General features: G+C 42.0%; 3 protein-coding genes across 8 annotated transcripts in view; 1 reads left to right on the top strand and 2 right to left on the bottom strand.

The window, feature by feature from the left end:
- Nucleotides 1-656: 656 nt before the first annotated feature.
- On the top strand, nucleotides 657-10,461 carry ppp4r3b (protein phosphatase 4, regulatory subunit 3B). The gene is made up of 16 exons (XM_035172173.2): nucleotides 657-1,094; nucleotides 1,655-1,710; nucleotides 2,201-2,299; nucleotides 2,391-3,014; nucleotides 3,716-3,793; nucleotides 4,383-4,499; nucleotides 4,583-4,699; nucleotides 5,035-5,166; nucleotides 5,403-5,505; nucleotides 5,592-5,633; nucleotides 6,295-6,453; nucleotides 6,686-6,855; nucleotides 6,960-7,099; nucleotides 7,433-7,578; nucleotides 7,673-7,818; nucleotides 8,442-10,461. Exons 1-16 carry the CDS (start codon nucleotides 953-955, stop codon nucleotides 8,547-8,549), a joined length of 2,379 nt encoding a protein of 792 aa, XP_035028064.1. The 5' UTR covers nucleotides 657-952; the 3' UTR covers nucleotides 8,550-10,461.
- Nucleotides 10,462-10,818: 357 nt separating this feature from the next.
- cfap36 (cilia and flagella associated protein 36) lies at nucleotides 10,819-19,954 on the bottom strand. Of its 5 annotated transcripts, XM_035172174.2 has the most exons (12): nucleotides 19,602-19,954; nucleotides 18,621-18,685; nucleotides 18,426-18,527; nucleotides 17,239-17,353; nucleotides 17,044-17,131; nucleotides 15,204-15,363; nucleotides 14,860-14,958; nucleotides 14,145-14,250; nucleotides 13,696-13,871; nucleotides 12,643-12,810; nucleotides 12,204-12,299; nucleotides 10,819-11,715 (listed from the first exon to the last, which is right to left on the bottom strand). In XM_035172174.2, the coding sequence occupies exons 1-12, from the start codon at nucleotides 19,705-19,707 to the stop codon at nucleotides 11,632-11,634; spliced, it is 1,365 nt and encodes a 454-aa protein (XP_035028065.1). In that variant the 5' UTR covers nucleotides 19,708-19,954; the 3' UTR covers nucleotides 10,819-11,631. The 5 variants fall into 5 exon arrangements, with proteins under 5 accessions (XP_035028065.1, XP_035028068.1, XP_035028067.1 ...); XM_035172177.2 differs by lacking the exon at nucleotides 12,204-12,299; XM_035172176.2 differs by lacking the exon at nucleotides 14,860-14,958 and having other exon boundaries at nucleotides 14,145-14,289.
- Nucleotides 19,955-21,451: 1,497 nt separating this feature from the next.
- The window catches only part of LOC118119351 (inactive phospholipase D5), a 44,833-nt gene continuing 40,243 nt past the window's right edge, over nucleotides 21,452-26,041 (bottom strand). For both annotated transcript variants that reach the window (XM_035173240.2, XM_047342444.1), the window contains exon 10: nucleotides 21,452-25,740. In XM_035173240.2, coding sequence (XP_035029131.1) covers nucleotides 25,205-25,740 — 536 coding nt within the window. In that variant the 3' untranslated portion in view covers nucleotides 21,452-25,204. The remainder of the gene's footprint in view (nucleotides 25,741-26,041) is intronic.

Here is a 26,041-nt window from a genome sequence, read left to right as displayed (position 1 = left end):
TTTTGAGTCAAATTTGAATGTCGGGGTTTACAGACACTTGGATGAAGCCACAGTAGCACTATGGAGGCATGTTATGTGTTTTTTCTGTTGTTTTTTACATTTGAAGAAGTGGTTTACCATAGACTTCAACTGTATTGGATTTGGCTGCAACGCTGTTTACCCCTGAAAGTGTTTTGTGGACTCAAACACTTCACCCACCCCCTCCATCGGCTTAGTTGTGAGTAGATAATGAGTTAATTTTCATTTTCCTGTGAACTATCCCTTTAAGTGATGACTTTCCCCAGTGTGTGGATCAATAAAGTTTTTATCTTATCTTTTAATTTACCCTGTGTGTGGTTTTTTGACGTCCCTGTGCAGCACCTTGAATCTACCTGTGTGCATGAACGCATCTTTGCAAACACAAGTGCATTATCTGTATCTGTGAGTGAGCAGTTCAGCAGTGCAGCACCGACACGTTCAAATCTGCTGTAATAAAAACAAACAGCTTAAAGAAACAGCATCTGCTTCCTCTCACGTCTGCAGGGGAACCGCCGCCGTTACCGCTGCTCGCCGGTGGGTGGCGCGTTGAGCCCGCGACGCCGCGGCTTTCCCATTGGCCGGTTCCGCTCGGGGGGGGCGGAGACCCCGCAGCGCCTGATTGACGTCGAGGAAGAAAAAGAACACAAGATCGGATTACAAGATGGCGGAGTGTGGACGTTAGCGAGGAGGCCGCAGGAGTTGTTGTGCTCTGCGCGATTTCACACTTTGAGAAGAAGCCTCCGCTCGAGCCGCCTCACGCCCGGCGAGTTATGCGTTTGTGAAACCGCCACAGGTTAATTTCCCCGCTGCTGTGAACCGTAACATGCGGGAAACACCGTTCACAGGTCGCGGGTAGGAAAACACTAACAGACGGGGGTGAGGTGAGAGCTTGTTAGCAGCCCCAGCTAGCCTGCTAGCTCCGACTCGGCTAACCATGTCGGACACTCGGCGGCGGGTGAAGGTGTACACGCTAAACGAAGACCGGCAGTGGGACGACCGGGGCACCGGGCACGTCTCGTCCACCTTCGTTGAGCGACTAAAGGGCATTTCGTTGTTAGTTCGGGCCGAATCAGACGGTAAGTTCCCGGTTAGCATAGCCGCGTTGACGTTACGTCGGCTAACGTTAGCATGCTAGCTCGGCCAGAATGCCCCCTGTGCACACTTTGATCAACTTCTTGGGGGTTATTTATTTTTTTGAACGTGTGCTGTAGTGTTTAAAGCGAACACTGTTAGATTATTGCAGCGATCGGCGTTAGCCTCTCCTGGAGCTAACAGCCTTTCATTTGCTGTGTAGCTGGTGCTAGCGAGCTCGATAGCGGAGCAGGCTACAGGATCCCAGTAGCATGTGGGGCCTCAAAGTCTGGTTTGTAACGCACCAACTTGTTATTGCTCTGGATAGTAAACCGTCCTGTGTTCACACTGAGATCCCAGCACATGTATAATTCTGTCAACAGCTGATGGGAGTATTACACTGCTCGTTTTTTAAAAAAAGTTAATTTAATATTTCTGCCTCACTGTTCTTTTCTCTCTACTTGCCGAGATTTGCTCTGTTACCATTAATTGACCTTTACCTCCAGGAGCTGTTTTAAGTTGCACAAAGTGTTAAGTGCTTGTACCCTAATCTTTGTGTTTTCAGGATCACTACTGTTGGAGTCGAAGATAAGCCCGAATACAGCCTATCAGAAACAACAGGTAACACAGACCGCCTGAGTCTTAATGGGCCTAAAGAAGGCTTGAACATAACACATCTGTTAGATCAAAAGTCTCTGTCATGTTCAATTCATGTCGTTTTGTGTGAATCGATTCAACGTGTCGACTTGTTGCTGAACGGTTACTGATGCAATGATAAAGTGCAGACAATGGAAATTCACTATCTGAAAGCCAACTTGGTAGAAAGGAATAGGGCCGCTCGCATAATTGGTGTTTACAGAAAGCTGTTGAAGAAACAAGCCACATAGTTGAACATAACATATCTGAGGCAAATGTTTACATCTTGTTATAAAAAGTGGTATAATCTGGCCTTTTTAAGGACTTCAGGTGTGAACAGTAAGAGCTTGTGTAACTCTGTTGGTTTTGAGTGTGTAACCTCCGTGTGAGAGTGCATGTGAGGATACGGCAGTGTATCCTGTGAATATGCTGATAAGCATATTGTGTACAGTCTGATGTTTCCTCCTCTTTCCAGGACACGCTAATTGTCTGGTCCGAAGCAGATAACTATGACCTTGCCCTAAGTTTCCAAGAGAAGGCTGGATGTGATGAGATCTGGGAGAAGATTTGTCAGGTAAAAACAACTCTGTTTTAATAGGAGGTTGTAAATTTATGCTCCTTGTTTAATTGTTTAATACGTTTTTAAACAATTTTCTAATGCTCAGGTTCAAGGCAAGGACCCTGCCCTGGACATCACCCAGGATCCCATTGATGAGTCAGAGGAGGAACGCTTTGAGGAGATCCCAGAGACGAGCCACCTGGTGGAGCTCCCTCCATGCGAACTAAGTCGACTGGAGGAGATAGCTGACCTGGTTACATCTGTCCTGTCTTCCCCCATCCGGAGGGAGAAACTCGCCTTGGCCCTGATGAGCGAGGGCTACATCAAGAAACTCCTGGGACTCTTCAGAGTATGTGAAGACCTGGACAACAGAGAGGGCCTTCATCACCTTTATGAGATTGTCCGAGGTGTCTTGTTCCTCAACAAAGCGGCCCTCTTTGAGGTGATGTTCTCTGACGACTGCATCATGGACGTGGTTGGCTGCCTTGAGTATGACCCAGCGCTGGTTCAGCCTAAACGGCACCGGGAGTTTTTGACCAAGACGGCAAAGTTTAAGGAGGTGATCCCTATCACGGACTCAGAGCTGCGGCAGAAGATCCACCAGACCTACCGGGTGCAGTACATCCAGGACATCATCCTGCCCACGCCATCCGTCTTTGAGGAGAACTTCATGTCCACACTCAACTCCTTCATCTTCTTCAACAAGGTGGAGATTGTCAGTATGTTGCAGGTAAGGATCCATCCATCAACAAGCCCTCATCTAACGGTCCATTGCAAGTTGAACACTTCTGCATTAACAATACTTTGATGAATCTAGTGTATTTCAGCTTGTATCTCATTTCCACTGTGCTGCCTATGACTGAAATCTGTTTGACTACCTACCCTCCCTGTAGTTCCGGACAATAACACTATGAAATGAATATTTGAATTTTTAATCATAATTTGTGTTTCCATACGCAGGGTATAAGGCTTCTTGGTGAGAGATGTGTCATCATCTTGAGTTTTGTATTGTGATGATTTGACCATTAAAATGAGAAAATACCAAACTTCACGTCTATCTTATTACTTAAGTATTTGTCAGTGTGTTCAGATCTCAAGCATGTGTTGATTGAGAAAAAATATCACCATACAATCATTATCATGATGCTAACTATGCCTTACCATCCAATAATTCCACATCCCAGACAGACCAGTCCATCTGTGTAGGTGCAAAGTGTTGGACATCCAATTATTGTTTCAAGGTTAACAAGTGATGTGTCTCTAAGAATCATGTTTTTTTTCTGTGTTGTTGGAATGTACAATTTTTGATTCATGTTGCCTTTAATGTTTCAGGCTTTTATTTGCCGTCCTTAACTGTATTTTCCTTTTTTATATTAAATATGTCTTCTTTTGATGTTTTTATGTTCAAACCCTGTTTTTCCTGTATCTCAGGAGGACGAGAAGTTCCTAACAGAGGTCTTCGCACAGCTCACGGACGAAGCCACGGACGACAGTAAAAGAAGAGAGCTTGTAAGTAAAAAATCTCTTGGTCAGATGTTGATTACATTTTGTGAAATGTTTGGTTGTATTTAAATATTCTATTGTAAAGTTAGCTTTTATTAGAATATAATTGAAAGCCTTTATAGTCAAGGGAAAGCAGAAATTAGATGTGCTACCTCTAAGGTGCAAATACAAGAACTAGTTTGAAATCACAAACTAATAAATACAATATTAATAAATGCATAAATATTGTTGTGATGTTGAAATGTGTACTGTTTTGTTGTTACATAGATTCATTCGGCTGTAATGCTATTTCTTTTTATTGGTTAATTATTCACTCAGTTTTCTGGACTGCTTTTTGATGCAAATGACCTTTCTCTTCCTGCTTGTTGTACAACAACTTGGCAGAGTGTCATTCATTCAACACTGTAGACTCGCCAAGAGTGAAAAGAGAGAATTCAATTGATTGGTCTGTGCAGTTGTTTATTCAACTTCAATGAGAAATTGAATTTTAGTGTTTGAGAAATTGAAATTTCCAATACTTGTGTGTTTTTCTAATTATCATCTGCATTGATGTATTAAATGCTAAATTACTATCTGCTCTTTTTTTTGTCTTCAGGTAAATTTTGTCAAGGAATTCTGTGCGTTTTCACAAACGTTGCAGCCACAAAACAGAGACGCCTTCTTCAAAACTCTGGCAAATCTTGGCATCTTACCTGCTCTAGAAATAGTCATGGTATGTTGTATACTTTTCTATGAATACACAGGTGGGTAAAAAAACTGTAGAAACGTTTTTTCAACTTTGATTCTTCTGCTCAGGGAATGGATGACCTGCAGGTGAGAGCAGCAGCCACAGACATCTTCTCGTACCTGGTGGAATTCAGCCCCTCCATGGTCAGAGAGTTTGTCATGCAGGAGCCACAGCAGACAGATGACGTAAGCATCTTTACTTCACCATCTACACACGTTCCCGTACTTTTTCGATTCAATGGAGGAGTTTGGTCAGACCTGGATTACATAACTCAAACCAAAGAGGATACAAGGCAGCCGATTGGCCACTAGCTGTTTGGTATAATAACATTATTTACAGGCTTATGTTGGTTTGACATGGAATCACCATTCCGTGAAATTAGTGTCCTTCCAGCGAGCTTAAAGTTGCTTTAGTGTCATTAAATGTTTTAGTTGAATTTGTCTTGTAATCTGAATGCCCCATTGTAACAACTACATTATGTTAACTGTGTCTTTTTCTGTGTGTGTGTTTTTAATTCTAGGACGTTCTGCTGATAAACGTTGTCATCAAGCAGATGATTTGTGACTCCGACCCCGAGCTAGGAGGCGCTGTCCAGCTGATGGGTCTGCTCAGGACGCTCATCGACCCAGAGAACATGCTTGCGTCCACAAATGTAAAACATGTGCACGCAACTTTAAATGTAGACTAGTTGTACAATTATGTATTGATGAACAGGATCATTTGTTGAACACCTACACACATCTTTGTAGGGTAACTTCTCAAATGTATTCTCCTGTTTAAAACTTGGTGCCTCCAAAACACATTGTTGACAGCTGTGTAAACTGTAAATCTCATTTGCTCTGCCCAACAACACAACATCAACAAGTTTCTTGTCCCTTCTCCTTTTAGAAAACAGAGAAGACTGAATTCCTGAGTTTCTTCTACAAGTACTGCATGCATGTCCTGACTGCTCCTCTGCTGGCCAACACTGCACATGATAAAAACTCAAAAGGTGATTTGAGCAGCGAGTTCAAATAAAGTGGAATGTTTCAGAATAAGATGATAGAGAATTTGATGACTGTTCTCTGTGTTTTTCAGATCTGCAGGAGGGATCTACGAAGATCAACCCCGTCTGTCCAGGTGAGTGTTAATTATCTCAAACTCAACCAGGAACCACTGCAAAGTATTTTATATTGTGCGTGTCAGAGTTGGCTGGAACTAATACTTGTATCAGAGAGTAGCATCAGATTTTATTTCAGTTGTGTCTCATATTTTTATCACCGGCACTCATCAAAAACGGACTTAAATGATGTTTGTCAAATGAACAGTTTCAGGGTTTCTAAGTATTATGAGAGGTGTGTTTATTAAAGCTGGATAATAAGATGTGATTGTATTTTCTATTACTGAATGAATTGAATAACAGAAACACGTCTCTCTGGCATGACTCAATGGTGTTATGGGGAATTTGGAATTGTTTCATTTAGAGCAGATTTTTGAGGCTAATGATGATTTGTATATTACAAAACCAGGGAATGATTCCTAAGAGATTCCTATTGAACCCTTAAGTCAAAGAAATGTAATACGGTTTAATTATTAACTTTATTATAAATACAAAATAATATAGAACTTGAATATAGAAAATAAGCACCATTTTGTGATAACTGTGGAACATAAATACAAATCTTTTCTGCATGGTTTATTCTGTAAATATAGTTTTCATGATAGCAAATCCCCTAAATCAGGCAGGTTGTGACGTTGTGTATCTGTAATGTCCTAAAGTAGATTTGTTGTTTTTGTGTAGACAACTTCCAGACAGCTCAGCTGCTGGCACTGATCCTGGAGCTTCTCACCTTCTGTGTGGAGCATCACACCTATCACATCAAGACCTACATCATGAACAAAGACCTACTCAGGAGAGTGCTGGTGCTTATGAACTCAAAGCACACCTTCCTTGCTCTTTGTGAGTCCCCGCATACACGACATCTGATCACACAAGTGCACACACACACCTTTCTGCTTCTTTGTCTTGGGATTTTTTCTTTAAACGTTCTCAGTTGTAAACAGCTATTATTTTGAGCTGTGGATCTGCTTTATGTATCCAACCTCACAGCATCGACATTGTCCTATTTTTCTTCTGAGTTTAATACAAACGTGGCTTCGTTTGACAAAGGTTTCTTGTGTTTTGGTTCAAGGTGCCCTGCGTTTCATGCGCAGGATCATCGGTCTGAAGGATGAGTACTACAACCGCTACATCATCAAAGGGAACCTGTTTGAGCCTGTCATTAATGCCCTGCTGGACAACGGCACCCGATACAACCTCCTCAACTCAGCCATCATAGAGCTCTTTGAGTTCATCAAAGTGGTGCGCAAACACACCTCAATGAACACTGTGTTGACTCGCATTGTGTTTGAACATGGCACTGACGCCGGGTTGTTTGTGATCTCCACCATCTCTTCTCTTTCCAGGAGGACATCAAATCTCTCATAGCTCACATTGTGGATAATTTCTACAAAGCACTTGAATCCATCGAGTACGTCCAGACTTTCAAGGGCTTGAAAGGTCGATACGAGCAGGAAAAAGACCGGCTGAGTCAGAGGCTCAACAGGTCAGTAGATGGATCGGACACAACGGTCAAACCGCCGCTGGCATCACCAAAAACTCTGTTAATTTTCAAAGGGCCTGATCAACAGTCACTGACCAAAAGTTCTCGACTCACAATTGGACGACCTACAACCTTTTGTCGAATGTTGTTTGTGAAAATGCTTAAGTGACGTATTTTAGACAAATGCTTGTGATTGGCCCGACATGTCTCAGGTCAGATCTGTCTGAACAAGAGGAGGAGGTCCAGGTTTCCAGTCAGATTAGTGCAGTTATCTAATATTCCCACACGCCTTTCTGTAAATTACTGGACTTCATTAAACAAATTTTTCTTGTACAGATATCGCAGAGATGCGCGGTCGTTGGACGAGGATGAAGAGTTGTGGTTCAATGACGACGACGATGATGACGATGGAGATGCCGTGGAGAAGAGGATGGAGGATGACTTCTCGGACAGCTACGGCAAGTACATGGAAGCCAAAAAAGGTACGTTTCACCGGTATCCCTGTATTTATCATCCTGGAAACTTTCCTCACATCGTTACCCTTCTGAAAGTCTGATGTTCACACTGTTCCTGCAGGAGCTGCCAACGGAGCTAATGGTGCCAACAACAACAACAACGGGAAAGCTGCTGTGATTCCGCCTTCATCACCAACCGTCACTCCCAACAACAGTTCAACTTCGTCTGTGAAAACAGTTGCTCTTCCTGCCACTCCAGTAGTTAAGGTAATTGGAGCAGTGTTCACTCCGGGGAAGAGGCGCTTCTTTTACTGCCGACCTTTACACACACAAAAAAAACTATATCAGACACTGGAGGAGAGGAAAAGAGAAAAAGCATCATGTCTCTTTCAAAAGTCAGTAACTTACTCAACTCCCCGCCCGCACTTTCCACAGTAGCAACAATCCAACATTGTTGCTACTGTGAAATCCTAAATTTGAGGTATGGGAAGACTGACTTAATTGTTTTGGGGGGGCGTATAGTATGTCAGAAACCAAAGTTTATTCCACACAGTCAGCTAGGTCTTAAAGTCACAGGTCTAAAATCCAATAATTGTAATTTTGGGCCTAAAAGAATCTTAAATGTGTTAAATATATATATATATATATCTTAAGTATGTTTGGTCAGTCCTAATTATGTTAAGGTCATTTTAATGTTTCTTCAGTCGCCTTTAAAATTCTAATATTTTGTTAGAAGTGATTTGATGGTCAACCACACAGATGTTAATGCTCTTTAAGAAAACTACAAACAACTTTGACCTGATAACAGTGGTAGAAATATGAGTGATTACAGTGGATAGCGGTGGTTCTGCCTTTTTTCATCTTGTCGTCCTTTTTGTTGTTTCTCTTAGACCGCTCTGGTTGGTTTGGTGGACTACCCAGATGATGAGGATGACGAGGAGGAAGAAGATGAGGAGGAAGAGCAGTCTCCGAGGAAGCGGCCCCGTCTGAGCTCTTAAGGCTAATTGTCCTCCTGTTTGGTCGTGGTGGGCGGACACAGAGTCCCTCCCATCCTCCCTCCTTTGGTCGTCTCATTGGTCCTGGGCTTGCCTGCGGCACCCGTCAGTCTCACTGAGGAGACGGGAAAAGATGAGCTCTCACCTCACTCAGTCCCTCCCTATTTCTGCTCCTCCTTCCTCCTCAGCGGGAGGAGATGGAGAGTTTCTCCTTCACTGGAAACAAAGACAGATCCCTCTGTTCCTTCAGCCCGTCAATTATATCTCTTCCTTTTTACCGACAGCCTCCACTAGGAGATCCCGAAACCTCGTTTCTTCCTCCTGCCTTCTCCTCTGTTTCACCACACTCCCCTGTTCTCCTAGTCCACACCTCTCTCTGAACTCCTTTCTTTCTCCTTCTCATCCACCATCCTACGCAGTGACCAGAGAGGCTGCTGGGGGGGGGAACACAGTGCCAAGGCGGTTCCCAGCTCTGCACTGTTGCTATAGCAACAGTGGCAAGGAAGCTGCGGTACTACAGCAACCCCACAGGAACCCTCCTCACACGTCCTCATTTGAACTCTCCCTTCCATCTTTCTCGAACCCGAACCGGTGAGCTCTAGAGACAGAGGAAGCCAGGACACAAGCAGCCAGTGTGCGAACTGTTCAGGAGGCCAGTCAGGCTAGCAGGACTAGCCGTTATAGTTATAGGAAGCTTGACTGGCAGAAGCAGTGTGTGCACCGCCGCTGCCACAGAACTATTCACTCTTGTTGGGGACAAGAAGGATCCAGGCAGCACTGAAGAAACAAAACACGGAGCGACAGGGGAGGGAACAAACGACAAAAAATGTACCAGGATGAAAACGGACCCAGAGAAGCAGGACTCAGACCTTCAGAAGCCATGGTGTCTGTTTGGCCACGGCACACACACACCAAACACAACACAGCGTCTCACGTGCAGGACTGCGTTAGCCAGAGATCCTGTATTTCATGACTTTGTTAAACAGTACTGTACAGATGTTTTTTTTCCTTTTTAATCATTTGCCCTAGACCTGATTTTGAAAGGGGAGAGAGACTCCGACCTGACCTGTGTATCTTTTTTTGTTGTCGTCGCACAAGAAGGTGGAGTCGCTGTTCACCCTTTCAGTCCAGTACATTTGATTCAATGTAAAATGCTGGTTTTAAAAAATAACGTATTAAACTGCAGTAAAGTCATTTTTGCAGCCAACAGTTCGAGGATGTCTGACGTTTTGTATTTTATGTGGATTGAAGAATTTAGCGGCCTCATTGTGACGCACACATTACCCGTCTTTCACCCGAGATGATTCTGGTGTCATGAGCGATTTTTATCCCTGTTTGAAGGACGACAATTTTCAGAGCCAGGCCAAATCCAAGTTTTTATTTGAGTTCCACAGTTTGACGTCTTCCTTTGGCCTGTCCACAAAAACAACTGCACATCAATATGACTTCTTATTTTTACCATTTTAAGCCAAACCCCATGAACGGATGAGCTGTTTTTATTAGTTAAGATTAAGATGATTCCAATCCAGAGTCGGATGCCATGCAGCATTAGAGTCAAACAGGAGTCGTGCAGGGGGAACATTTTCCAGACACCTTCTCAGATACGGGTTTGACGAATGCCGGAGGGCGATGAGGCATTTCAGTGTCAGGTCCAAAACATTTCTTGTGTCGAGGCCGCTGAGGGGAGTCAGACTGGATCACTAACTTAAATCTACAACCCGGAGTAAAAGGATTATGGCCAGTGTGCGTTTAGGTGAGCAGTGAAATTCTTTCCTCCTGTCTGTTCGTGTTGCTCAACAATATGACTGTTCATGCGCTCCCTTGATGAACTTGTATTAAGTGCATTTACTACCATTATCCAACATTTGTATGAATTTGATAAGTTTTGAAATTAAATGTGACCCTGACACTGAAATTGTGAATTGAGCTTTGTTTTGAAAGACACAATGATTTGGCATTGGAGCTAGAAAATGTTCTGAATGAGGCCAAATGTTTGTATCTGATCAAATCTCACAAATTTGACTCTTGGTACCTGAATACTTTTCTTTTTAGGATATTTCCTCTTTCTAAATTCATTTGTTGTAGGAAAAGACAGTTTTTTATTTTGAAAAGGACATTAATGGGTAAGGACAAAGTTTCATTTTTTGTTTTTTCCCTCTTCAACTTGGTGAGATTGAGCCACTGCTCGAGTAAAACTGCTAACAGACAAACAACCCAATTACAACAGAGTAGCTTCACAGTTTCTATGAATTCAAAAAATCTGGAGTCCAGGTTGTTTCTATAAAATGTGATTTATTAAACAGCAGACCTGATAGCAATGTTACATAGAAACTGCATCATGATTGCTTAAAGTGAAGACTGCAGATTACGGCGTTCCTAGTAGAAAGCGTGACGCGGTTCTCTTGGCTCCTTGAACACACGGCGGCGTGCTCTTTGTGACAACGTCCACGGCGCCCTCCCTCCGAGCTGAGACTGTTCTCAGCTTTGGGATGTACTCGCTAACGACAGTGGGGAAACAAGACTGAACACCTGTGCTGGCTAATGTCACCACCACGCTGGACTATCGCAATAAAGTGCTCTCCCACATTCACTGGGCCGCTGGACAGATGCATGCAATTATATTTTTGTGGACATTATACAGTGGGTCAGTTTTGCAATTCAATTTGAGCAGTCCACATTTAATGTCATCCTCTGTGCTGAATGAGGAGCGACGTGCTGGACACAGGCCTCGTACATCTAGTGAAGGAAAAGTAATCGGAGTTCTCCACTGGTAACGTCAGCATGTTGCCTGACGTTCTCTGAATTCTCTTGTTCAAACATTAGTAATTAACAGATCATATAATACTTGTGTGGCCCTGGTATGAGTGGATTCTGCCACACACTGGTACTTTCACAAAATAAAATGTGCCAGTTCTCCTCTGTAGACCAACAGGAGAAAAGCTCCGGGTTCGGGAAGATCTCATACTTTTGGTGTTTCTTTGGGTAGTATCTTGAAATGTGTCGTGTGGAGTAAACTATCTGATGGACGGAGGTAAAGTAAAGGTTGTAAGGTGTTTGATCCCCGGAGTAAAGTCGGAGGGGGAAGTTACTTCTTGATCACTTCCTCTTTCAGCTTGTCGGCCAGATGTTTTCTCTTCTGGAGCTTCTTCCTCTCCTCAGCAGATATCTCCTGTGTGAAAAGACCACACAGTCAGGTTGACACCTTTACTGACGACATAACCACCAGCACGGCTTGAAACTAAAAGGTGAAGGGTAGAAAAAGCAGCGAGAAGACGACTAAGATACAACACAGCACACGAGTACAAACTGGAAAAGTATATGAGACGAGCCGGGGTGGAAAATGTAGCTATGCCACACCTACCTAAAATGCTCGCTTTCATTTCAAGACCCTCATCAAACCCACTGTCTTTCTTAGTGGAGGCAATTTCAGTCAATAAAACCTCTTGGGGCTTAAATTTGAACTTTTAAGCCAAGTCAAAAGAGCACAGACGGCAAACAATTCCTTCTCCGTGCTTGAGAAGTGGCGATGGAAGACTTTAGGTCAGGTTTTGTGAGGACAAGAGGAACAAAGGGGAGAGGGAACCACACACACACACAACACTTCAGCCATGAACGACTACACGTGTTCACGTCCGGCAGAGGCAGCTGGCGGATCACCTTCTGTCTGGAGGAGTTAGCAGAGTGCTGTGCAGGAGAAGGCGCAGGAAGAGGAGGGGTACAGGCCCCGTTCCTCTGGGACTGTCCCACTGCCTCCTGACAGGCCCGACACAGACGGAGGGAAGTGAAGAACAGGAATAAGTAAATAAGTGAATAAATAAATGAGTCAGAAGGAAGAATAAGGGAAATTAGGAGGAAAATGTCAGTTGAAATCATTTTGTTAGTTTTTATGTCCCATGGTCTCGTGTTGAGGAAATTACCCACTTGTATTTGTTTTCCTTTATCAATAAATGTCTACAGGAAAACAAAATTATACAAAATACATTGGCTTCATCTTGTTAAGGATAATTCAACACACTGTCAAAGAGAAAACCACTGAGCAGAGGATGAAAGGGAGTTAGGTGGATTGGATTGTAGTGGAGGAGTGGGCTGTATGTACCGGGGTGGTGGTGGGTGCTGGTGTGGGGGCTGGTGTGGGGGCCTCCTGTGATGTGGTGGTCTGCTTGGATTTCTGCTGCTCCTTCTTCAGCGCGTGCAGCTTGTCTCGCTGCTGACAGAGATATGCTGCCCTCTGCTGGAGCTGCTCCTGCTGTGACACTGACAACTCCTGCAGGAGAGAGAGAACAAGTTCACCAGCAACTCAGAGCAGCCACAAGCAAGCACGGTGAACTTTACTCAGACAACTCCTTCCCAACTATTTCAAAACAATATAAATGTGTTATTTATTTTTTCTGCAAGCTCCTTGTTGATGTTTTACTTGATAATAAATGTACGAAAAATAACAGTAGTGAAGAAGGAGGAAATGTAGGATTTTGGGAACACTACAGGAGGAAACAGGGAACATTGTCCGTGTACCGAGTCTGTGAACCATCAAACTCCGTTAAAGAGGAACTGCTGTTTTATGTTAAAGGAGTTGCAAAGTGTTGCTTTAACCTGGAAAATCATTTAAGCAGATTTCCGACATGTCCTGCGGAGGATCAAGATTAAGATTAAGATTCCTGTATTGTCTCCGGACTATTGGTCTCTGGATTTTCTCTACAGTTTCAAACAAGTACAATGCAGCAGGAAGTTAGCACTTTGTAGTTTGGCTTTCTTGAAGAAAATTGTACTTTCTTGATTCTTGTTGTTCTGGGTTTGTACCCTCATGGTTAAATGCACTTATTGTGAGTCGCTTTGGATAAAAGCATCAGCTAAATGTAATGTAATGTAATAACAGTTCTCTGCTCAGGCACGTTCACAACAGCTTGAAATTCTCCACAGGATTCAGGTGAGGGGGGGGTGCAGCAGGCGGAGGCAGGATGTGACATGTCTCTAACCCATATCTCTGATTTTGTTTACAGACACCGATTCATGGTTGGTGTCTTCTTCTTGTGTGGCTCTGCTTTTTTGTGCAGAGATATTTGTTATCTTTTTGTTTTGTGTGACCCTCACAGAATGACTGACATGTCCCACGCTGCCCCTCACAGATGGTGCAGCAGGCTCACAGACTCACAGTAAATGGCTTAGAGAAGCCAGCCTCCCTGTGGGCCTCCTCCAGACACGTCTCGGCCGCAGTCTGGCTCCTGCTGCTCTGCTCCGTGGTCCGAGGGCCGCTGCTGGCGGACGGCTCGCCGGACTTTACTGGAGCTCTCACCGCTGGAAGGACTCTGGACTCCGCACTGCTACAATCTGAACACACGTGTTTAAATCAGTTTGGTAACTTGTGACTCTCTCAGGTTGGTCAGTAAATGACAACGCAGTTAAAATACATTAATGCCTGTAACCCACACTTTCCTTCAGAGGTTAATGAGGTTTTGAAAACTATAATTTGAATTTAATTAAGGTTTTACCAAGATTAAAATAAAAGTAGTAAACCAGCAAAGTGTGTTGGGGACTTTCAATAAAACAAAAGAAGACGAGCTCAGAGATGGCGATGAAGAGTTAACTGTTTTTCGGAGTTACCTGGTATGAGTTTGGACGAGGACCTGCCCTTAGCTGAACCTTTTTCATCTCCACCTCCGGGGTCAGTTGTCTTCCTCTCGTCTTTTCTGACAGGGTTGACTTTGACCTGGACACAAGGACCCACAGGATTTACTACATGTTGCACCTATGACACAAACATAACAATAAATTCAGCCCATTACTGCAAAAATACTAATGCTGGAAAACAGAAACTACAACATAATCTACAGTCCTGAGATGGTAGACCTCAAATTGACCTGATTCTCTGTCTGCTTTTGCTGGCAGCTGAGCAGAACTTGTTCTTTGACTTCAAATCTCTGATTAGTAACAACCTGTATCAATACTTAAAAGGCTATTTCAGATCGTTAATAGCAAGTCAGATACATTATGTTCCAGTCACCGTGCAGCAAACATTTTTTAATCCTTTGATGCATTACGTGCGACCTAATTGACCGGCTTTAAAACTACAAAGCTACTACATGACCAACTTGCTACGAGGCTATCAGACAGCTTCCACGTGTCCTCAGGGTGCACCGATACCTTGGGTTTGAATTTTGAATTTCATACCGATACAAAAATCGTATAAAAAGAACTTCCATTTTCTACCCAATTCAAATATACTCAGTATTACATTTGCACGCTGTGGAATGGTATCAATGCATCCTCGGGATTGGGCAGAAAACTCCTATGATCAGATCACTGATGGTTCAGTTACCCGATTAAATTCAGTGGCAGTGTTTCCGTTCACTAGTGGGGTGAGGTGACCATTACTGCTGCTGCTGCCTCTGCTGTCACCGTTCCCCTCAGCTTTAGCCTTAGCATGAAATGAATACCGCATTAGAGAAAGTGTCACATTATATGATTGATGATGGGACTTTAACGGGGAAAAGGGAATGTCGGCAATAACCATTCTGCATTGGTAGCATCAGGCACGACACACAAAAAACAATCAAAGGTTTTGTGTGCTGTGCAGAAGCACAGGGTTCACATGAGGTGCCGCAGTTTGGCTGCTCCACGGATCTTGATCTGATTTGGCGCACGCAGCTCATGATGTCTTACCTTGGCATTGGTGCGTGGCTGGCTGGGAGCAGAGGTGGTATTCTGGGATCTGCCGCTCTCTGCCACTGGCCTATCAGAGCAGTCGCTGGAGGTGGAACCAACCTCCTCCTCGAACAGCTGCCTCCTGGACATTTGCTCTTCATACTCCTCTTTTGATTTTCTGAGATCAGGGTAGCAGGAGAGAAAAAAATGTTTTTTTTTAAACTTTACAGTTGTACCAGTGCTACGTGTAAATTAGTTCAAGCAAAATTCATTAATTTGGCAAAGGCTGAAACTGAAAAATTCCACAACAGAGCATTCAAGGGCCCTTTTAACAGTTTCAGGGTATGTTTAGTAAACTAGGTGTGATAATAGCCATGTAAATCGAATGTTAAGCAGGTTCCATTGTTCTGTTAACCTTTGTCCATTGGCTCAAATGAACTAGATACTAGAATAAGACAAGAACGTCAGGGATTTCCTCAATGGGCAACACTCTGCCCTGGCTTGCTTACCCACGGCACCACACACGAATCCTTTAATTGATTGATTTAACAGCTTTAATTGCCTTAGAGGTGATTTCCGCAAAGCATTTACCAGTAGGTACAGATAGAGGGAGAGACCAGGGAAAAGAGCGAGAGGAGGATGGTGTATCGTTTCCTTTTTCCAAGAAAGGCTGCACAGGATAAGCAAGTCGTTATATGATGAAGTGTTTCATGTAACTGATGATTAAGATTTACACCAACATGATGAACAATCTCAGAGTCGGTGGCTTTATGATTTGTCTTTTCAGAGGTGCTCACAATTATCCAGCAAGACAAATATGTGACAAGTATAGTTGCATTTGAGCCTTTTCAGAAGCTGCTCTATACCTGTGCTCTAAAATTATATTAAAGTGAAGAGCAACTCTTCAAACCACTTGATTTCATGTCAGTAAAGAATGAAAATCAACTTTCAGACTTGTCCATGATTCAGATCCATCACAGAAAACATGTAAGAGTCTCATGGTTTGATGAAAGTTGCAATCAGGGACTTAAGGTAAACTATTCTGTCACAGTGCAATCGGCTGCTTGAGGAAGGTCAGTTACACGAAAGCACAGCTTGTCAGAAAATGTATCTCAGAAAACAACAAGCAAACACAAAAAGAAAATTTGTCTCCCTGAGCAGATTTTCAGATCAAACCCGTGGGGGTGTGGACGGGAGGACATGCTGGATAATGCAGTGCTAGTAAACAGCCAGGGTTCAGTGTTAAGACAAAGGGATAAAATTACTATTTTCTCAGTTGCTTGTTTAGTGTCAGTCTCTCCAACCTAAATTAGCTGGACCCTAAGGAGCTTAACTGCGTCCCCATTAGACTCAATGTGTTCTACTTGGTGAGGCTTCCACCAGCACAATCCCATTAGGGAGCAGCGGCAGGAGCATCAAGGAAAGCTGTGCACATGCAGGCAACGGGCGCCAAAGGAAAATGTATCAGAGCAGTATGATGGAGAGAAAACTCAGATCTCACGAAGTTCATTTAAGGTTTAGGATTTACAGATCTGACATTTTACATAAACAATATCAATGACAGCGATCTGAAACAACTGGTTTTATGGCTTCTTAGAATTAAGGGAGTAAAGTTTAGGCCACACCAGAATAATGTTTGATTGTTGATGATGAGCTAATTCATCATTGCTACCGATAACAGCACAAGTCCACAACTTCAGGGATGATGGTTTTTCCTTGATTCAACCTTTGAATCATGGTCAGAGAAGTCGATAAGGTGTTTACAGTAAGTGTGTGTGTGTCTGCATGTGTGTGTCCTAGAGAGACAGAACGACGGAACGAGACAAAGCGGATCAGAGAGAGGGAACAAGTGACTTACTTGAGAACCTCTTGCAGGATTTTCATCTCTTGCTGCTGCAGCTCCGTCATCACATCCACACCATCAGTCAGACACTCTGGCAGCTCCCCTACACACAAAACAGACACACACATATTACTTGCAGCTATATCAGTCATGTTTTCCTGTTTGTGCGTGTGTTTGGGTGTAAGTGTGTGCGTTAAGGACCCAGCGTACCATTTCTCTCTTTAATGACCCTGAGGGCTTGAAGTTGTAGTTCCATATTCTTCTGAACCATCAGTGAGCGGAACATCTGGAAGTCGTCTGTGGCCACAACTGGCTGGAAAACCGACTGAACAAAGAAAACTGCGTGAGAGCAAGAAACATCACTTTGCCCACAAGTTCAATAAATGGCATTATGACGCTTTGTGATATTTTCCTTTTATAGGTCTATTTTCCTTTAATTTCTTATATTTGGGAATTGTATGAACAGTTGCACATGTTATATACTAAATATAATAGTTCAGTTTATCTCTAGCACAGCTGTTAAGACACGTCTGTCCAATTCCCATCAGCAGTGGCTATAGCATCCAAGGTTCTAGTGGGGACCCTTAGAAGACAAGAGGGACAGGGTGACCGGTGGAGGACGTCAATAATCATTATAATCAGCTGGTGTCTTGGGCTCTCAGGGCCCATTTGTTATGTGAGGTCATGTTTAGGGTTAGGTAACCAATAGAATCATGCATGTGACATGTTTTTAAAAATGGGATCTTTGAAAATGTATTTTCTCCTTGATGTATCAAGCTTCAATGAATGATTGAGCTTAAGACATCTGATGTTCAGCTGACAAGATTTCCTTGAAGTATGATTGAGTAGTGAGGTGAGGGCCACATCAAATAATCAAAGTATTCCACTTCATTCCCTCAGCCATATTTTGGAATTTAAAAAAACAAAAAAAACTAAAGCTCTGTATACTGAGAAATGAAACTTGTGCATCAGTTAATCTAGAAGTTTCTACCTGCTTTACAGACTTAACCTATCTCAGTTTTAATTAATAACATCCAATTTTCCTGATTGCAATGAAATCCAAATCTCCATTTCTCCTAGTCTGGTAAAGCCACATCACACTTTTTGATCGGTCCAGAGGAATAAATCTGAGGATTGTAAAATTTTAAAGACAAATGGTGGTGACAAAAAAAGGATCTGATTTAGGTTATTCTGCACTTTAAATGAAGAAAGCTATTAATGGAATCATTTTAAACTCCTCACTTTATTTTAGTGGCTCAACCTAGCTAATGGCAGGATGGATAAGCAATGTTTGGCACCAGAACAAATCTGCATCACTGGGGCTGTGTAAGAATGACCCAGCCTTGACTCTTCATTGTGTAAGTGGCAGGCTGACAGTAGAGTGCAAGCGGGGATACCTGTAGTGTTTTGGACTTGGCAAAAGGAGAGGAGCACGCATCCAGGAACTGCTGCTCGTTGATGCCAACCTCCTGCATGTAATTCTCTAACAGCTTCTCCACCTGCAAATAAAAAAGCGGCTAATATTATCCCAGCGTGACTGAAAACAGCTCGAGAGTGATGCACGAATTAAAATTCGAACGACTTGAACTCACCAGCTTCTTGTACTGCTGATGGATTTCTGTGTATGATAACTTGTTTTCATCTTCGTCATCAAAAACTGAAAAAATTAAGAGCATCCAAATGTTAGACGTTCATCATTGAGACTGAACTCATGGGAGACATTTGAAAAACACCTCCCACACGGCAATTTGTTTGATTTTCTATTTGTCACGAAAACAACACACACGTTACACAACTTCTTGTACAAATACTTGCCTTCAATTTCAGAAACTGAAACTGTTCGACAAATGACACAGTAATTAAACAGTTTAAATGACATAATCTGTTTATACTTGTTTTAAACATTATCTCCACTTGTTCGTGTGTTATAGTTTTTTTATGTGTCGTATTTCCGAGGACCAATAATTGTCTTATCTCTTAATATCAACAAGATATTAACTCTCAGCATCATTTCAGTTCAGACGACATTACCAAGTTGCTGTCTTTTATCTGAACTCACATAATAAACACAGTAGATCAGGACAACACACAGAACAGTTATGTTATATAAATAAATAAATAAATAAATAAAGGATGGAGTCAACACATCATGCATCATTCACAAAGGAAGTACAGTAGAGATTCGTACAACACAAACATGTCGCATTCAGAGCAAAACGATGAATTTGTGAAAGAATAAATCTGTGTTACTTCCACCGAGCTCTTTCCTGTAAACAGTTATTACAGTTTGGTGGCTAATGTTTCTACCTAGCTTGTAATCTTCTCGTCCTGTGACAGGACTCTGTGCTGCACCCTGTGAGCTCCGTGGCTGAACACGAGACTAATGACCTGAAACTCACACTGATATTTAAACTATCGAGTTACCACATGGTGAATTATTAGATATTAAACAAATGTAAATAGTGTCGCAGTCACAAGTTAGCGTTAGCTTAGCCACCTCGCTAACGGTCCCGTAGGTTTTAACCGTGAGGCTGATGACAACATGGCGAGTAGTGGAGGTCCAGTTTGTTTACCCGTGCATTTGTTCTCCATGAAGTCCGTGACGGGGACGACCCACTCGGGGCTGCCCAGGTAGCCCACGATGCTCTCCACGACCCAGTCGCTGTCGTCCTCCGCCATGGTGGCCGCTGCGGAGCGCCGGGCAGCGACGTTAGCAGCGGGGGGGGGAGTTCAGGTTCGGGTCCGGCTCCTGCGCTACAGCACGAACACACACGGGCCCGGACACACGGGCACAGACATCGGGTTTGTTGTGCTTCATGAACCAGGCTCCATGGCCTCCTTGTCTCCTCGCCTCCTCTCCTCGCCTCCTCCCCTCTCCTCTCCTAGCGGAAGATCTGCGAACTCATCAGTTTGCAGGCGAGAGTGGTGACGCCTAATCGGTTGCCAGGGCGACGGTTGCGTCAGTGCGCTGCTGCCTGAGTCCAGAAAAGAAACAGATAATATAATATAATATAATATAATATAATATAATATATTATAATATATTATATATATAATTTAATATAATATAACATAATAGAATAGAATAGAATAGAATAGAATAGAATAGAATAAAAATAATAGAATAGAATAGAATAGATAGAATAGAATAGAACATAAAATAACATAACATAACATAACACAACATAACACAACATAACATAACAACTGTTTGTTACCTGAACTCCTCTTCAATGCAAACATGCACCAGTCACTTTATGTTGCATGGCCTCCAAACCAAAAATATAACTAGTTAGTTAATCAGTTAGTTATAAATGAATAAAACAATTGGGTCCAAACATTATAAAATTAATTCATTTACAAAACAAACCTATTTGTAAAACAACTACATCAATGTGGCCCCATGTTAAACACCCCAAAATGTGCAGCCACTTATGAGCTTAATCAACTTAATAACCATGACCTGACTCCTGATGACTGAGGGGACCTTATTGTATTTTGCATGTCTTATAAACAAACTCTGTTTCATGGAAGCAGCACTCAGGTGGAACCTTTTTTGGTCTCGGGAGCAGTTGCGCCCGGCGGGTGGTCCCTGGGGGACACTTCCGCCCTCACCTGGCTGGATGCTGAGTTTCTCTGTGTCTCACAGGTGAGTGGCTGGTGGAAAGTATCCGTGTCATCCTCTTTAAGACTTGTTTATGTTTGGTGAATGATATAAAGATGTTTTGATTTCGTTTTGGGCTTTTCTGTCGAAGTTTAAAAAGAACTTGAGACAGGTGCAAGTTATTTTATTGTGAAGTCAAATGTAAACTCTGCGTCCTTATTGCTGCTGAACTTTATTAGCAATTTACAGATTTTCTTTTGTTAGTAACTGTTCCAACCCTGGAACCTGAAATATAAGAATTCACTTAAAAGTAACTGTGTTTTCTTAAACTTTACTAGGTTTTCTTTATTTACTTATCAACTATTTCTCTTTACTTCTTCCCTCCTTCTCTTTATCTCTTCAATAAGTTTGGAGATGCACAGACAGTTTGTAATTGTAAATACTGTAAAGTTGTCAATAGAAACATACATAACAGTATCAAATAACCCTAAAGATGTATTGATAGATTGACTGTGAACACCTTCAGGTATGAATTTTGCTGTTTTTTATTTATTTTTTGTGTCTAAAATCAGCCAACATGTTCCTGCAATAACCTGGATACCTGCCCCCGAGGCCTGACCACTCAGCCTATTAGCCCCCAGACTGACAGCCACAATGTAGTACTGCACTCAGGATTAACTTCTGAGGTAAGCCACTTCACTTTAATCAACATCCTTTTGTGTTAATCAGTGTTAGTCAGCACACACACACACACACACACACACACACACACACACACACACACACACACACACACACACACACTGAAAAACTAAAAGCCAAGATTCCTTATTTTTTATTAAGAGTAAAAATGTAGGGATCAGATAATTCAGTAGTGTGCATTAACAAGGATATTCAATAAATATACATTCCGTCTGTATTTTTAAAGGTATATAAGATTCCATAATAGCATCATCTCTAGAAAGGCTCATAACTACTGTGCACTGTTCATAAAGGCAGGGCATGCAAGCAACAGTCATGCCGAAGAAGATTCAACAGAATAAAGGTAGGCGACATTAAAAAGCTTTAACAGTGAGCATCGTCCAGTTTAAATTTGCAGCTGTCTCCATCCCATCTACTTTTACATATCTGCAGTCTCACTGGAGGGAAATACAGACGTCAGTGCACAACAGGTCACACAGAAACATCCCTCTTTGTTTTCTTGTATCAGATTGTAAACCATTGCTGATTTCAAGTCGGCGTCTGTGTTCTCTGTTTCCAGAGCTACAGTCACTCTACATTGAAAACATGTCATTAAAGGTTCAGTGCTGGTCCATGCAAACTATAAAATAGTCACTGTTTATAAAGATCAACATAGTTTTTAAAGAAGTAAACAAGACCTGGGTACAGGCGTATTAGCAGCATTCATGCCCCCACATGATTATAATATATAATAGCAGCATTAAGTAGAGAATCAAACTATAGACAAGCTGTCAGTTCACAAGCAGTATAGCGTGGAGACGTAGTGCTTTACAAGAAAGTATGTGGATGTTGTTATTGAGATAAAGATCTTCAGGTTTGACTCATTCTGCGTGAAGGGACTTTTACGAATGACTTGTGGTTGTATTTGCTTTTCATCAGCATTAGTGTCAGACTTATGGATCAGTATATGGATGGATTAATGGTTGTGTCTCAGGAAATTACTACAGCAGCAAATAAAGTGAAATAAATAGTTTTTGCATGTTATAATTGAACATTTAATAGTTGTTACTAGGTTATATGATTATACTTTAGTGTTTTGTATATTATCTTCACATCTTATCTCTTGATATCAACAAAATAGAAATTCTCAACATAGTTTTGGTTCAGACAAAATTCCCACGTCGCTGCCTTTTATATAAACTGACACAAACATCAAGGCTTATTTTGAAAAACATGTCATATTATGTGAGAAAAGTTTATTTCTCTTGATGTCCTCTAGATGGCAGAAGTTATCCATCATGACCAGATTCTAGTTGTGTTTTTTTTACCGTGACTGTGATTCAGCTGCTTGTCTGTACATATACAGTAAGTATAGGGAAGATAATATTTCTTGACTGAGTCTGTATAGAGGCTTACATTTGACGGGTGTGTACTGTACTGGCTTGTACATAGGGTACATCAATTCTTTGGAAACACAAGATTGATTCAACTAAAAATCAGGTGTTGTATAATGTAAGGTCTGCAACAGATCATTGTATCCATTATAATTAAGGTGTACATCAATTTCTTGATTAATCAATGATTAATCGGTCTGTAAAATATCAGAAAACAATAATAATATTAGAAATGCTGTAACCTGTGATATCTTTTGGCATTTTAGAGTAAAATCATCAGAGTAGTTACACATTATTTGTATGTTAATTAACAAATTCATTGTTTCAGCTCAGTATTATTCAACAACAATGACTGTCAGATTACAGCGAAGCCTGCTTTACATTCTGGCTGTCCTATCTTCAGTTTGCCAGCAGAATGAAATTATATATCACCCAGTTAATTAGTGATAACACCCATGCCCGGTGGTGATTAAACTCACTACGCAGCCCTCTCTGTTAATGTTTCCCTGTTTCCTTGATTAATGGCTTCGGAAATTAAACAATGCTTCAACCTTTATGAACCCACAAAGTATATTTGCTAAAGTTGCACTCATAGAAAATACTGAGTAAGGGTCTTAAACTGACATGCAGCCATTCAAAAAATGCAAATGAAAGTTGCCACAAGCTTTGAGTCAGGATTAAATGACCTGCTCTTTACTAACGATACTGTATATTTAGCTCTGACTCCACATGTTAAAGGTAATATATATTCAGCCACTGGGATGACATTACAGGCCACTGTGTCCTTGAGGTTAAACTGTCAAGCTCTTTTAAAAATTCATCGTATTGATTTGGCTGACAGCAGAGACCCTCTGGCCCCTTCTGCAAACTGCTCCTTTAGTATTTGTTCAATAAGTCACAACATTTCATTGGAAAGGAAACGATAGATATTCATTCAGCTTCTCGACTTTTCCTTGGATTTGTATATGGAACAAGTAGGGATTTTCTCTAAGGACCTTTTTCAGATCAATAGCTCCTCTTCCTCCTGGGAAAAAATATAGTAATGAAGGCTGTAATCTTCCAATGGCCATAAGACGTGTGTTGTTAACACAGCAGAGTAGGTGCATCATCTAATTCAATTATGACCTCAAGAAAATAAAAGATTTTAATATCCACCACCCTGCAGGGGAGAGATATATGATCCACTGGGTCTGTACAGTGTTTAGTGTTTGTGGTACTAAAGGTCCAGTGTGTCTGCTGATCCAGTTAGTTTTGGTGTCACGTTGTAATTTAGGGAGGGGACTTAAGTTTTTTAATGTGTGTAACTGCCTGCAACAAAGATTCTTGTTTCAATCAGCCTAGAATTAAACCTTTATATTGAGTCGTCCATTGTACAGCGTCATGTTTGTACAGTAGCTAAGAATGGACAATACATGCATTGTCTCTAGAGGGGGCCTCTTTTGTTCCTATTCCTGAAGGCAACCATTGGTTTTTCAACAAGCTCGCCAGGGGATAGTGAGGCAAGAAGAAATCATTTGGTCATAATCTGCATCTTCCTTTGCTTTGTGTGCCTCTAAATTCTACACATGAATTGATCAATCCTTTTAGAGCTTAGCAATAAAAACAAGTTGCAACACTAATGGCAATGTTCATTTCAGTAGTAAGTGTAAAAAACTGATATTGGCTCATCTGTGGAGATGCTTAAAAATCATGTAAATAAATATAACTTCTTAATACGTTTGAATTCCAAATAGTTCATCATGTTTAACAGAGAATTCAGTTTGTCTTTTTGTGGCCAGTGACACAAATTAATAAACTGACTAGCGGTGGTTCTTGAGGTTGTCTGTTTCCATTTAACCACATGTAACCGTGGTCTATTAAATTCATGGTTTCTGGTTGATTTGGTCTTAGATGAAGATCCTAATATTCTGCTTGACAATCTCAAAATGATGTATCTATGTATCTATGTATCTGAGATCCACAGCATGAAAAGCTGTGTGATAAATCTCCCGCGAAGTTGTATCTTGAATGCTACCGTCAGCTCGTGTAGCTACATGTCCTCAAATGTCTCCCACCTCTGCACAGAAATGCAGTTACCTTTCCCCCTTTTAAAGGGTGATCAATGGTGACTGCCATGAACAGCGTAAGTCACATACAATAAGTAGGCAATCAAAATGATTTCATATGTCTCCTTTGCTCATCAAGAAAAAAAAGTTTAAATAAGTAGCACGGTTGTCAGTCATTACAGTGTAATCATCAGCGTTTCTTCTTCACCAAAGTTTTGGTTTCATTCTTAAAGATTCAAAAGTGCCAGACTGCAGAGGGGCGTCTCCTTTCCTTCCTGAGTTCTTCCACGTACATCAAGTCCTGCAAACCAGATGTTACTTCAATCTTCTTTTTTCAGTGTCCTACAAAATGACAATAATAAAATGCTACAAAGACCCAGTGATGTAAGTCCACTGTCACTGCAAAAGAGCCGTCCTCTAGACATTCAGTGAAGAGGAATCCATCTTGGCGGTCACAGGGATCTGTTGGTCATCTCTCTGCTGCCGCTGCTCTCTGCTGACTGACTGGGTGGATCCATTGGATTGTCTTGGTAGCCACCTTTGTTTTGTAGCTGACTGTTGTCAAGGTTACTGATTTTAACTTGTCCCCTCTCGCGATGACTGTCTATGATTGGCACGAGTCCATTTGCAAAGCCTTGGTGATTAATTTTGTCATCGTGGTGCCTCGTTTTCACCAGCCCATCGTCTTTGTGACTGTTTCTCATTGGTGCAGGTGCGGTTTCATATTGGCCTGTTCTGATTGGCATCGGCCCGTTGTCTATGTGGCTGGCTTTCTCTGGCACCAGCTTGTTGATCTGGTGCTTGATGCAAACGGGGATCTTGTTGGCCTGCAGGGAGCGGGTGTGATGTGAAAACCAGTCCCTGTCAAACGCTGCCCGCAGCTGCTCCACCACTGTGGAGTTCCTGTCCTCGACGCCCTCTGGCTGGCTGATCACCAGGCCGGCTCCTGCATTGAAGGTGAACTCATTCCCCACCCAGTCAAGGTTACCTGTCAGGAAACAAATTAGTCACAACGGTTTTATGTAGACACAATTAATATCCCGCACCAAACAATAAAAATCAAGCTGTGAGTCATAGACCATTCTGCCCTATGAAGAAAATCGATTCCTTTCCAAGAGTTTGATGGAAAGATCGATACAACTGGAACTGGAACCATGAGGTGATGAACTTAACTTAACATTAAGACGGGAAGCAAAGATAAACTTACTACATATATATTTACATATCTTACAATACTTATTCCGGAAAATGTTCTCTGTCTGTCTGTAGCTCGTATATCTAGAGAACTG

The sequence above is a fragment of the Hippoglossus stenolepis genome, chromosome 12, assembly GCF_022539355.2.
Source record: "Hippoglossus stenolepis isolate QCI-W04-F060 chromosome 12, HSTE1.2, whole genome shotgun sequence".
NCBI lineage: Eukaryota > Metazoa > Chordata > Actinopteri > Pleuronectiformes > Pleuronectidae > Hippoglossus > Hippoglossus stenolepis.
Note: the sequence above shows the minus strand (reverse complement) of the source record. Positions and strands in the feature narration are given on the sequence as shown.

What these genes read in the sequence shown, in the direction of transcription:
- ppp4r3b (XM_035172173.2), top strand. Translation starts at nt 953, where the DNA reads ATGTCGGACACTCGGCGGCGGGTGAAGGTGTACACGCTAAACGAAGAC. An exon ending in CAGCCTATCAGAAACAACAG is followed by an intron (nt 1,711 to 2,200) that starts GTAACACAGACC and finishes TCCTCTTTCCAG; the next exon opens with GACACGCTAATTGTCTGGTC. An exon ending in CTGAGTCAGAGGCTCAACAG is followed by an intron (nt 7,100 to 7,432) that starts GTCAGTAGATGG and finishes TTTCTTGTACAG; the next exon opens with ATATCGCAGAGATGCGCGGT.
- cfap36 (XM_035172174.2), bottom strand. Translation starts at nt 19,707, where the DNA reads ATGGCGGAGGACGACAGCGACTGGGTCGTGGAGAGCATCGTGGGCTAC. An exon ending in CTGCCACTGAATTTAATCGG is followed by an intron (nt 14,251 to 14,859) that starts GTAACTGAACCA and finishes CCTTGTGTCCAG; the next exon opens with GTCAAAGTCAACCCTGTCAG. An exon ending in CTAACTCCTCCAGACAGAAG is followed by an intron (nt 11,716 to 12,203) that starts GTGATCCGCCAG and finishes CTTTTCACACAG; the next exon opens with GAGATATCTGCTGAGGAGAG.